The sequence below is a fragment of the Erythrolamprus reginae genome, chromosome 8, assembly GCF_031021105.1.
Source record: "Erythrolamprus reginae isolate rEryReg1 chromosome 8, rEryReg1.hap1, whole genome shotgun sequence".
In the NCBI taxonomy this organism is placed as follows: Eukaryota; Metazoa; Chordata; class Lepidosauria; order Squamata; family Dipsadidae; genus Erythrolamprus; species Erythrolamprus reginae.
In genome coordinates, this window is record NC_091957.1 from 54492214 (window position 1) to 54504444 (window position 12231).

The window sequence follows — 12231 nt, forward strand, 5'->3', positions numbered from 1 at the left end:
TCATTTTACATTTGGAAAGAGAAGCCGAGAGGAACGTGCAACGGGGCTAGAGATTACTCGTGTTGTACAGCCTTTTAAAAAATACTTTTTACATACATATTTATAATGTACAGACTCACGTTTCTCCCCCCACCCACCCAATATATTACATTGCCAAAAGTTCGTATAAATACTATGTACAGGAAAACATGACTTCCACCAAGGAGGAAGGCTCGTACGTCAAAAATCTCCTTTTTGGCCTCTCCAAAATAAACACCCATCCACGGCAGGATAGTGTAGGTGCAAAGCCCTTCATGGCCTTTTGTCTAGGGGGAACTGTGGACAGGAAAAAAAACTCAAGGGGGAAGGAGAAGGCGAAACTGTATTAGTGGCAAACTATGGACTTTGATGCTGAGGACGGAACTCGAATTTAAGGCTAATTTCTGCGAATGCAACTGTTGCCGCTGCTGAACCTGGCCAGAATTACTACCTGCTTTTACTGGGGTGGTTATTTCGACACCCCAAGATGGGATGTCAAGGGAATGACACGAATGTAAGTCCACAGTGGCCCCGATCCCTAGCCATCAACAAATACAACAGAGGCATTAATCATAATAATAATAAAAAGGGCTGAGGCTACGGATACCCGGTTGGTGATAAATCACGGGGAAGAGGTCCATCCTTTGCAAAAAGTTCAATTTTTTTTTTGTTTTTTAATCGGGCGTGTCGATATTCAGCTTGGGGGGCAGGATGACGTACTTCCCGGGGCTCTGCGTAATGACCACCCCGGCTTTCTTCCGAAACATCGGGGCGATTTTGGGGGCTTCCGGAATCGGCGTCTCTTCCGCCTCCTCGTTCTCTTCGTGGTGCAGGTCGTAGGAAATGTTGCCGTACTCTCTCAGGAACGGGAAGAGCTCGAGCAGGAACTGGCAGAAGTCTTTGCGGATTCCGAACCACCCTGCACGGAGGGAAAGTGGTGGGCAAAATTTATTTATTTTATTTATTTATTTTATTTGTATGCCGCCCCTCTCCGCAGACTCGGGGCGGCTAACAACAATAAAAAGACAATATAAACAAATCTAATATTAAAAAATCTAAAAACCCCAATTTAAGAGATCAGTCAAACATACTGACATACCATACATAAATTTTATAAGCCTAGGGGAAGGGAATATTTCAATTCCCCCATGCCTGACGACAGAGGTGGGTTTTTAAGAGCTTACGAAAGGCAAGGAGGGTGGGGGCAACTCTGATATATGGGGGGAGCTGGTTCCAGAGGGTCGGGGCCGCCACAGAGAAGGCTCTTCCCCTGGGTCCCGCCAAACGACATTGTTTAGTTGACGGGACCCAGAGAAGGCCCACTCTGTGGGACCTAATCGGTCGCTGGGATTCGTGCAGCAGAAGGCGGTCTTGGAGATAATCTGGTCCGGTGCCATGAAGGGCTTTATAGGTCATAACCAACACTTTGAATTGTGACCAGAAACCGATCGGCAACCAATGCAGACTGCGGTGTGTTGGAGTAACATGGGCATATTTAGGAAAGCCCATGATAGCTCTCGCAGCTGCATTCTGCACGATCTGGAGTTTCCAAACACTTTTCAAAGGTAGCCCCATGTAGAAAGGGTTTTTTATCCCTGGAAAATCACCCCATTTCTAAGGGGAAGACACTATGCAGGCGGAAAGGGACAATGCTAAACAACAATGCAAGTCTTATGTGTAGATAAGTCAGCGATGGCGAACCTATGTTACAAGTGCCACAGGTGGCATGCTCTGGAAGTGTGTTTTTGGCTTCCAGAGACCCTCCAGAGGGATGAGAGAGGGTGTTTTTACCATCCCCCAGATCCAGGGAAGTCTTTGCAGCCTGGGGAGGGCGCAACATGAACTTCATGGCACCGGACCAGGATATCTGCGAGACCGCCTTCTGCCGCACGAATCCCAGCGGACGGTTAGGTCCCACAGAGTTGGCCTCCTTCGGGTCCCGTCCACTAAACAATGTCATCTGGCGGGACCCAGGGAAGAGCCTTCTCTGTGGTGGCCCCGACCCTCTGGAATCAACTCCCCCCAGAGATCAGGACTGCCCCCACCCTCCTTGCCTTTCGTAAACTTCTTAAAACCCACCTCTGCCGTCAGGCATGGGGAAAATGAGACATCCCCCCTTGCCTATGTAGCTGTATGTATGTTATGTTTGTGTGTATGCTTTTTTATATACTGGGGTTTTTAGGCTTTTTAATGTAAAATTGTTATTTTAAACTTTAATATTAGATTTGTTACTGTATATTGTTTTTATCATTGTGGTGAGCCGGCCCAAGTCTGCGGAGAGGGGCGGCATACAAATCTAATAAATAATAGAAACATAGAAGTCTGATGGCAGAAAAAGACCTCATGGTCCATCTAGTCTGCCCTTATACTATTTCCTGTATTTCATCTTAGGATGGATCTATGTTTATCCCAGGCATGTTTCAATTCAGTTACTGTGGATGTGGAAGTTTGTTCCAAGGATCTACTACTCTTTCAGTGAAATAATATTTTCTCACGTTGCTTTTGATCTTTCCCCCAACTAACTTCAGATTGTGTCCCCTTGTTCTTGTGTTCACTTTCCTATTAAAAACACTTCCCTCCTGGACCTTATTTAACCCTTTCACATATTTAAATGTTTCGGTCATGTCCCCCCTTTCCCTTCTGTCCTCCAGATGATACAGATTGAGTTCAGGAAGTCTTTCCTGATATGTTTTATGCTTAAGACCTTCCACCATTCTTGTAGCCCGTCTTTGGACCCGTTCAATTTTGTCAATATATCAAATAATAATAATAATAATAATAATAATAATAATAATAATAATAACAACAACAATAACAACAACAACAACCTACTGGGCCCACCAGAAGTTGGGAAACAGGCCGTTTCTGGCCTCCGACCCTACAATCGTCTTCCTCTTCTTCCTCCCTGTAAACCCCACTCCCTTATAGCACTGATGGAAGTTACCAAGGTGGGTAATGAAACATCTGAAAGAAAACCACCCGGCTCAGAGAGCACCAAAGATACTACAGTATTCTCCTCTCGCCCTTCTAGCCCCGGTGTTACTCACTTGGGTATTGAAACATCTACAAGAGAACTGCCAAGGGCCCAGACAGTTCAACCCTGAGTGACAAATATTCTCTTTTGTCTGCAATTGATTCACCGATGACAGAAGGAGACCGAGTTCTGCCGTCGCGTACTTACAATGATTGCCTCCCTTCTGGCCAAAGGTGGTTGCCATCAAAGTTATGAGCGAAAGCCACAGGGGAACGAACACGGGTATGTAGGAGAAGGAGTTGTGCCCATCCAGCCTGTGCACCAGCAGGATCTAGAGAGACAAATGGACCAGCTTCAGTAATCTGGGAAGGAACAGAAGCCTAGCTAGCATTCAGTCTTTGCAGCCACAGAACATAACAGGGCAGTTTTTGAGAAAAGCAACCGTAAACAATATCCACAAGGTTAAATATATATGTATTGAGCTGCCCCGAGTCTTAGGAGAAGGGCGGCATACAAATCTAATTAATAATGTCGTTTGGCGGGGCCCAGGGGAAGAGTCTTCTCTGTGGCGGCCCCGGCCCGCTGGAACCAGCTCCCCCCGGAGATTAGAATTGCCCCCACCCTCCTCGCCTTTCGTAAGCTCCTTAAAACCCACCTCTGCCGTCAGGCATGGGGGGACTGAGATATTCTTTCCCCCGAGGCCTTTACAATTTATGCATGGTATGTTTTTTGTAGGGATGTTTGGTTTTACAATAAGGGTTTTTTAGTTGTTTTAGTATTGGATTTACATGCTGTTTTTTATTACTGTTGTTAGCCGCCCCGAGTCTACGGCATACAAATCCAATAAATAAATAAATAAAATTAATAAAATTAATAATAATAATAATAATAATAATAATAATGTATTTAATAAGTCTGCAGGTTCAAATCCGGGTAAGGGTATGGCTAGCTGATGAGAACATAATAAGCATGAAATGGATCTATACTAGCCTCCCTTCCTTTCCACTTATCAGCAAAAGTATGTTACACATATAGATTATTGTTTGTCGACTATAAAAATTTATCTGCCTTGGTGGGGCCGAGAGGCAAAAAGGAAAGCAGTATGCTTCCTCCCATATTTGGGTACACCAGGGTGATTCGACAGAAAAAAACACACATGACTCTGGTACAAGCTGATACGGAGGGGAGCCTGTGGTCTAGAGGTTAAAACCACTGCCTTGCAAGGCAGAGTCTGCAGGTTCAAATCGCGGTAAGGGTATGGCTAGCTGACGAGAGCATAATAAGCTCGAAGTAGATCTATACCAGTCTCCCTTCCTTTTCAACTCATCAGCAAAAACATGTTCCACATGGTCCAACCTACTTCAAAGGTGAGCAACGGAACTACGATGGTCATCCAACTGACAGCCATCGTAATGTGTGTCCTTCTCTGCTCGGCAATCACGTCCATTGAGCGCAAGAACAAGACCGACCAGACAATGTAATACAGCACGACCAGACAGAGAAAGGACATCAGGATCCACAGAGGGACACAAACAACCTAGAAATTAAAAAAAGAGAGAGGGAGGGAGGGAGGGAGAGAGAGAGAGAGAGTCACCTGTCACTCAAAAGGACCACCATTTCCATTCTATGCACCCAATGTTTGAAAATCTAGGCTCTAACAATAAGTATGAATAGGTTTTGAAATATTTATGTGGGGTTCCTTCTAGCACTGATGATGTTATCTAGTTGGGTCCTGAAAGATCTATAAGAAAACAACCAAGCCCAGGGAGCACCAAGGACCCCACAGTTCAACCTTGAGCTACAAAAAAATATTTTCTATTGAAGTGTTTATTTTGGGCAGCAGGCAAGGATTGTTTCCCCCCACCACCACCACCACCTAATTCCATAAATTTCTCCCTATTATTGTATTTCCAGTCTCACCTACAGGTTGCAATTTCCTACAGGAATATAATTCAAGTAGATCTAACTTGTTCAGGTGGCAACATCGATTGAAAGTCATTAAGATCCCCAACCCCAAAGGAATCTTCTGTAACTACGTCAAAATCTACTGTATTTTTCGGAGTATGATGCTCCTTTTTCCTCCCTAAGAGGCTGATAATTTGGGTGTGTCTTATACTCTGAATGTAGCTTTTTTTAAAGCCCTAACTAGCTGCTAATCTTCCCTGCTCTTACCTTGCAGGCTCTTTCATTGTTTCTCTCTGCAAAGAATGTTTTCCAAGCCCTAAGTCTTTGCAGGGTTTTTTTCATTGCTCCAACTTGCTCCGAGTTTCTTTCCAGCCTTAACCAGGTGCTCATGATGTTCCCAGCTCTTTCTTGCAAGCTCTTTCATTGTTACCCTCTGTGAAGAATGTTTTCTAAGCCCTGCCTTTGTAGGGGTTTTTTTTCATTCTCTACTTGCTCCAAATGTTTCTTTCCAGCCCTAACCAAGTGCTAACAATGTTCCCAGCTCTTACCAGCTTGCAAGCTCTTTCATTGTTACTCTCTGCAAAGAATGTTTTCCAACCCTAAGTTTTTGCAGGGTTTTTTTCCATTGCTCTTCTTGCTCCAAATGTTTCTCTCCATGTGCTAATGATGTTCCCAGCTCTTACCAGCTTGCAAGCTCTTTCATTGTTACTCTCTGCAAATAATGTTTTCCAAGCCCTAAGTCTTTGCAGGGTTTTTTTCATTGCTCCAACTTGCTCCGAGTTTCTTTCCAGCCTTAACCAGGTGCTCATGATGTTCCCAGCTCTTTCTTGCAAGCTCTTTCATTGTTACCCTCTGTGAAGAATGTTTTCTAAGCCCTGCCTTTGTAGGGGTTTTTTTTCATTCTCTACTTGCTCCAAATGTTTCTTTCCAGCCCTAACCAAGTGCTAACAATGTTCCCAGCTCTTACCAGCTTGCAAGCTCTTTCATTGTTACTCTCTGCAAAGAATGTTTTCCAACCCTAAGTTTTTGCAGGGTTTTTTTCCATTGCTCTTCTTGCTCCAAATGTTTCTCTCCATGTGCTAATGATGTTCCCAGCTCTTACCAGCTTGCAAGCTCTTTCATTGTTACTCTCTGCAAATAATGTTTTCCAAACCCTAAGTTTTTGCAAGGTTTTTTTCCATTGCTCTTCTTGCTCCGAATGTTTCTCTCCACGTGCTAATGATGTTCCCAGCTCTTACCAGCTTGCAAGCTCTTTCATTGTTACTCTCTGCAAAGAATGTTTTCCAAACCCTAAGTTTTTGCAGGGTTTTTTTCCATTGCTCTTCTTGCTCCGAATGTTTCTCTCCAGGTGCTAATGATGTTCCCAGCTCTTACTGGCTTGCAAGCTCTTTCATTGTTACTCTCTCCGAATAAGTGTTTTTTTAAGTCCTAGCCAGGGGATAAAATAATGTGTTGGCTAAGGATGCTAGCCAAATCTGGTAAGCAGATTCTTTTACCCATTTTCCTCCCCCAAAATAAGGTGTGTCTTATACTCCGAAAAATACAGTATATACTGTATATGCGTTATTTTGGTGTGCCAGTCGCTACTGACCTAACAACCCTGACATTCTTGAAAAGAGAACGAGGCATAATCGCAGCTTACGTACCAGCCATGGCCACTTGATGATTTCATCCAATCGGAGGGCAATAAATATGAATTGGAGTATGTTGACGGAACACAGGATTTCCAGCTAGAAGGCCAAAGCAAACAGTGTTGGTTATTGACCTATAAAGCCCTTCATGGCACCGGGCCAGATTATCTCCGGGACCGTCTTCTGCCGCACGAATCCCAGTGACCAGTTAGGTCCCACAGAGTGGGCCTTCTCCGGGTCCCGTCAACTAAACAATGTCGTTTGGCGGGGCCCAGGGGAAGAGCTTTCTCTGTGGCGGCCCCGGCCCTCTGGAACCAACTCCCCCCGGAGATTAGAATTGCCCCCACCCTCCTCGCCTTTCGTAAGCTCCTCAAAACCCACCTCTGCCGTCAGGCATGGGGGAACTGAGATATTCTTTTCCCCTAGGCCTTTACAATTTATGCATGGTATGTTTGTATGTATATTTTGTTTTACAATAAGGTTTTTTTAGTTGTTTTAGTATTGGATTGTCACATGCTGTTTTTACCACTGTTGTTAGCCGACCCGAGTTCACGGAGAGGGGCGGCATACAAATCCAATAAATAAGTAAGTAAGTAAGTAAGTAAATATTAAGAGTCAAAATGGGATTTTTCTGCAACCAACGAGTATCCTGCTCGAGGTAGCAAAGCTACAAGTTATGAAGTACCTGGCAATTTAATACAGGCAGTTTTCGACTTATGACCGTAACTGAGCCCAAAGTTTATTCGCTGAGTGAGAAATTTATCAAGGGAGCTTTGCCCTTTTACAACTTCTGTTAAGAGAATTAAATTAATAACCTCGGTTGTTAAGTGAATCTGGTTTTCTCATTGATTTTGCTTGTCAGAACATTGCAAAAGGAGATCACATGATTTCCCCCCACCCACCCCGCTCGGGACATAGCAACCGTCATAAATGTGAGTCGGTTGGGAATCATCCGAATGCAAAATCATATGACCATGGAGGAAATGCTAAAAACACTGGTGAAAAGGTGCCAAAAAGGGCAACAAGAATGATCAAGGAAATGGAGCCCCTCCCTTATGAAACCAAGCTGCAAGGCCTTGGTCTCTTCAGCCTTGAAAGACGGCGTTTAAGAGGTGACTTGATCGAAGGGTATAAAATCATGCACGGGATAGAAAAGGTGGATAGAGAAAAATTATTTTCTCTTATCACACAATACTAGGACAAGGGGGCCCTCCCTAAAGCTCATAGGTGAGAAAGTGAGGACAAATCAAGGGAAATATTTCTTCTTGTTTGATGGAATTCCCTTCCAGAAGAGGTCGTGACAGCTGTCAGCCTGGACAGCTTCAAGGCAGGATTAGACAGATTCAGGGATGCCAAGTGTATCGGTGGTTATTGAATTGGATCTCCAAGTGCCGCCTCTATGTTGGTTGAGGCAGGCAGGGTTCCCTTGAGTACCGTTTGTGGTGGGTCAAGGGAAAGGGAGGGTTTGGCCTTCTATTTCTGCTCAAGATCCCCATGGACAATTGGTGGGCCACTGTGGTACACAGAATGCTGGACTCGATGGGCTTTGGCCCGATTCAGCAGGACTCTTCTTATGTTCTTACACCCAGGTTTGTGGGGTGTGCTTGTGGATTGTCGAAGAACCTCCTTCTGATGCCTGTGGACACTTGAAGACCATAACAACCAATGTGCTCCCTCAAAGTTACGCCCAACGTACTTTGTGACCCTTGGCTTGCAACCAGCCAATCTTTTACAGTAGTTAAAATATGAAGAAGTTGAACATGCAACTCATCTGAAACCGCAATATAATTCTGAAGAAGCATCTAAAAATTCCCAATGAGTTCAAAGGTCAGCAAAGGTCTCCATAGTTTGGTGAGGGGGGTAGTAGAAGCAACAAAGAATGGATCTCCAACTGCTGCCTCTATGTTGGTTGAGGCAGGCAGGATTCCCTTGGGTACCGTTTGTGGTGGGTCAAGGGAAAGGGAGGGTTTGTCCTTCTCTTTCTGCTCAAGATCCCCATGGACAATTGGTGGGCCACTGTGTGACACAGAACGCTGGACTCGATGGGCTCTGGCCCGATTCAGCAGGGCTCTTCTTACGTTCGTAACTCTCCCAAGGGTGAAAAATTAAATTAATAACTTAATAACTTCCCTAAAACTAGCTTTGAACAATGACACGCTCCTCAATTTTTTTGTCTAAGGCGGGCCTCCTCACCTCCAGAGATCGGTCGTGCCGGAAGCCCCAAACACAAGCAGCCACCGATACCGGAGACACGAAGAAGAGGGGCATGAAGACCAGCAGCCAGAAACGGGTCCCTCGCTCGATGCCGTCACAGACCAGAACTTCAAACATCAGCAGGAGGAGGTGGATGCCGACGGCGATTAACATGGCTTTGAACTCCACGCACGTTTCCCCTTCTGCTCTAAAGAGTAAAAAATAAAAATAAAAATCCAGTTCTGTTAGTTCACCCCCAAACATTTCCTGACCTGATAAATAAATTAATAAATATTTATTTATTTAAATAAATAAAATAAATAAACTATCCCTGGAAAATTACCCATTTCTAAGGGGAAGATACTAAGCAGGTGGCATAGAAACATAGAAGTCTGATGGGAGAAAAAGACCCCATGGTCCATCTAGTCTGCCCTTATACAGTGGAACCCCGACATAAGAGCTGCTCTACTTAAGAGCAACTCGAGATAAGAGCTGGGAGGGGAGAGATATTTTTGTTCTACTTACAAGCCCAAATTCGAGATACAAGTGCCAAGGAGCTGTCTCCTGAAGCCAAACGCTAACTTCTGCGTTCGGCTTCAGGAGACAGCTGCGAAGCGGCGCGCGTGTTTTAAAAGGTTGCAGCCGGCCTGGGGGGCTCGGGGGGGTGCTTGCAGCTTTCTTTCTTGCTCTTTTTCTTTCTCTCTTTTACCTTCCCTTCCTCTATTTCTTCTTTTCTTTCTCCTTCCCACCTTCTTCCCTCCCTCCCTCCACTCATTCCTCTCTTACTCTCCCCTTTCATAAGTTTCCTTGCTTCCTTCCTCTGTTCCTGTCCCTTCCCTCTTTCCTTCCTTCCTTCCCACCCTCCGTCCATTCATTCACCCATTCCTCTCTTGATCGCTTAAAGCCGGTCCCTGGTGCAAAAAGGGTTGGGGACCTCTGTCCTACAGGATTGGGTGGCAGAGAAGTTGAACATATGTAAATTTAAAAGTTTAAGAAAGTTTACAAGTTAAGTGAAAGAAACTTCATTATTCATTTATATGTACATGTACATTTCTTCATTAAAAACATGTCTTTCTGCATAATTTAGACTAACTTTGTGAGTTTTTTGAGGGCTGGAACCAATTAAAATTATTTACATTAATTCCTATGGGGAAAAGTCGTTCGAGATAAGAGCTGCTTGACTTAAGAGCCCAGGTCCGGAACGAATTAAACTCGTATCTCGAGGTACCACTGTACTATTTTCTGTATTTTATCTTAGGATGGATCTATGTTTATCCCAGGCATGTTTAAATTCAGTTACTGTGGATTTATCAACCACGTTTTCTGGAAGTTTGTTCCAAGGATCTACTACTCTTTCAGTAAAATCATATTTTCTCATGTTGCTTTTGATCTTTCCCCCAAATAACCTCAGATTTTGTCCCCTTGTTCTTGTATTCACTTTCCTATCAAAAACACTTCCCTCCTGGACCTTATTTAACCCCTTTAACATATTTAAATGTTTCTATCCTGTCCCCCCTTTTCCTTCTGTCCTCCAGACTATACAGATTGAGTTCATTAAGTCTTTCCTGATACGTTTTATGCTTAAGACCTTCCACCATTCTTGTAGCCCGTCTTTGGAGCCATATCTGCTGACACGCGAGCAGTTGCCCTAGCTCAGCTCCAATGTGCATGTGTGTGCCGGCCAGCTGATTTTTGGCTCAAACAGAGGCTCTAGGAGGGCGTTTTTGACTTCCAGAACACCTCCGGGGGGATGGGGGAGGTCATTTTTACCCTCTGCTGACTCCAGGGAATCCATTGGAGCCTGGGGAGGGTGAAATACGAGCCTACTGGACCCACCAGAAGTTGGGAAAAAGGACATTTCCAGCCTCCAGAGGGCCTCAGGGGGGCGGGAAAAGCTGTTTTCACCCTCCCCAAGCATTGAATTATGGCTGTGGGCACTCACACATGCACGATAGCGCACGTCCTTTTGGTACCCAAGGAAAAAGTTTCACCATCATTGACATAGGTGATGCGCAGCATGGGAAGTTATTATTTTACTGTTGTAAGTTGCCCTGAGCCCAAGTTGCAAAAAAAAAAAAAGACTCTTGAGATAACATTTCCAATAAAAATTAAAATTAAATTTTAAAAAAATTAAAAAAGAGATAACATTTGCAAAGCAGATTCCTCTTACCGATACTGTGGGTTCCGGGCCCATACTCCGGTCCCTACGGAGGCACCCACTATAACCATTAACTTCCACAGCCATATCGGAGCAAACACGGCCCAGTAGCTCCATTCAATCTTGTCATCCAGCCGTAGAGACAGTAAAATTGAGAAGAGCAGCAAACAGGCATAAATAAGAAATTTGCTATGGAAGAAGAAGAAGAAAAAAGGGTTACGATCAATTGATGATGTTATCGCCTTCACAATTGTGGTGTGTAGTTTGTGTTTCGAAAACAATAACTCATTTAGAGGTGAACGAAAGGAGACAACAAAAGTGCCTAACGACGTCCTGAAATACTGGCAGTGCCTTATGGGATTTATAATCCAGACCTACCCCACTAGGATGAATTTCCCTCTCTCCATCAGCCCCAAATACTGGCAGTGCCTTATGGGGTTTATAATCTAGACCTACCCCAAAGGATCTTTTACCCCATCCCCCAATACTGGCAGTGCCTTATGGGGTTTATAATCCAGATCTACCCCAATGGGATGAATTTCCCTCTCCCCACCAGCCTCAAATACTGGCAGTGCCTTATGGGGTTTATAATCCAGACCTACCCCAAAGGAACTTTTACCCCATCCCCCAATACTGGCAGTGCCTTATGGGGTTTATAATCCAGATCTACCCCAAAGGATCTTTTACCCCATCCCCCAATACTGGCAGTGCCTTATGGGGATTATAATCCAGATCTACCCCAATGGGATGTATTCCCCCCCAGCCCCAAATACTGGCAGTGCTTTATGGGATTTATAATCCAGATCTATTCCAAAGGGAAGGGTCTCTTTCCCCCCCAACAGAGTCTTGCACTGCAAGGTGGCCTTTCCACCCATCCCCCACCCTCGATTGTTGCCCCTTCCCTCTCTGGCCCCGCCCCTTCCCGCGAGGCCCCGCCCATTTCCGGCCTCTCCTCACCTCGGATTGAAATCTTGAAACAGGCCTCTCAGGTTCATGGCGCTCCTCCTCCCGCCCTCGCCGGCTCCCGTCGCTCGGTCACCACGGCCACATGGCGGCTCCGGCCCGAAGCCTCCCGGCGAAGGAAAAAAAAAACCGGGTCCCACTTCAGCTCCGCCGAACCGCCACCGCCTCCCCTTGTCTCCGCGGCCGGGTCGCACTGCGGCTGCGCCGGGGCTGGGCCGCGCACGCGCGGAGGACCTCAGAAGTAGAAGCGGGAGGCCCCGCCCACCCCGACCTCTGAAGCGTCGAGTCTTTTCCTTCCGCGCTTCGGCGCTCCGCCCCCTTGCGCTAGACGCGGGACGTAAGACGCAGAGAAGCCATGCCCTTTAATGGGCGTGGCGGCCGGAAGCCCC

The 12231-nt window shown here is 45.5% G+C and overlaps 1 protein-coding gene across 1 annotated transcript; it reads right to left on the reverse strand.

Moving 5' to 3' along the window:
* Positions 1 to 39: 39 nt before the first annotated feature.
* On the reverse strand, positions 40 to 12146 carry TMEM185A (transmembrane protein 185A). The gene is made up of 7 exons (XM_070759947.1): positions 11837 to 12146; positions 10892 to 11068; positions 8722 to 8929; positions 6544 to 6627; positions 4353 to 4529; positions 3200 to 3323; positions 40 to 937 (listed from the first exon to the last, which is right to left on the reverse strand). Exons 1-7 carry the CDS (start codon positions 11872 to 11874, stop codon positions 693 to 695), a joined length of 1053 nt encoding a protein of 350 aa, XP_070616048.1. The 5' UTR covers positions 11875 to 12146; the 3' UTR covers positions 40 to 692.
* Positions 12147 to 12231: the final 85 nt, after the last annotated feature.

What these genes read in the sequence shown, in the direction of transcription:
- TMEM185A (XM_070759947.1), bottom strand. Translation starts at nt 11,874, where the DNA reads ATGAACCTGAGAGGCCTGTTTCAAGATTTCAATCCGAG. An exon ending in GCCCGGAACCCACAGTATCG is followed by an intron (nt 8,930 to 10,891) that starts GTAAGAGGAATC and finishes TTTACTCTTTAG; the next exon opens with AGCAGAAGGGGAAACGTGCG. An exon ending in GGCACGACCGATCTCTGGAG is followed by an intron (nt 6,628 to 8,721) that starts GTGAGGAGGCCC and finishes TTGGCCTTCTAG; the next exon opens with CTGGAAATCCTGTGTTCCGT.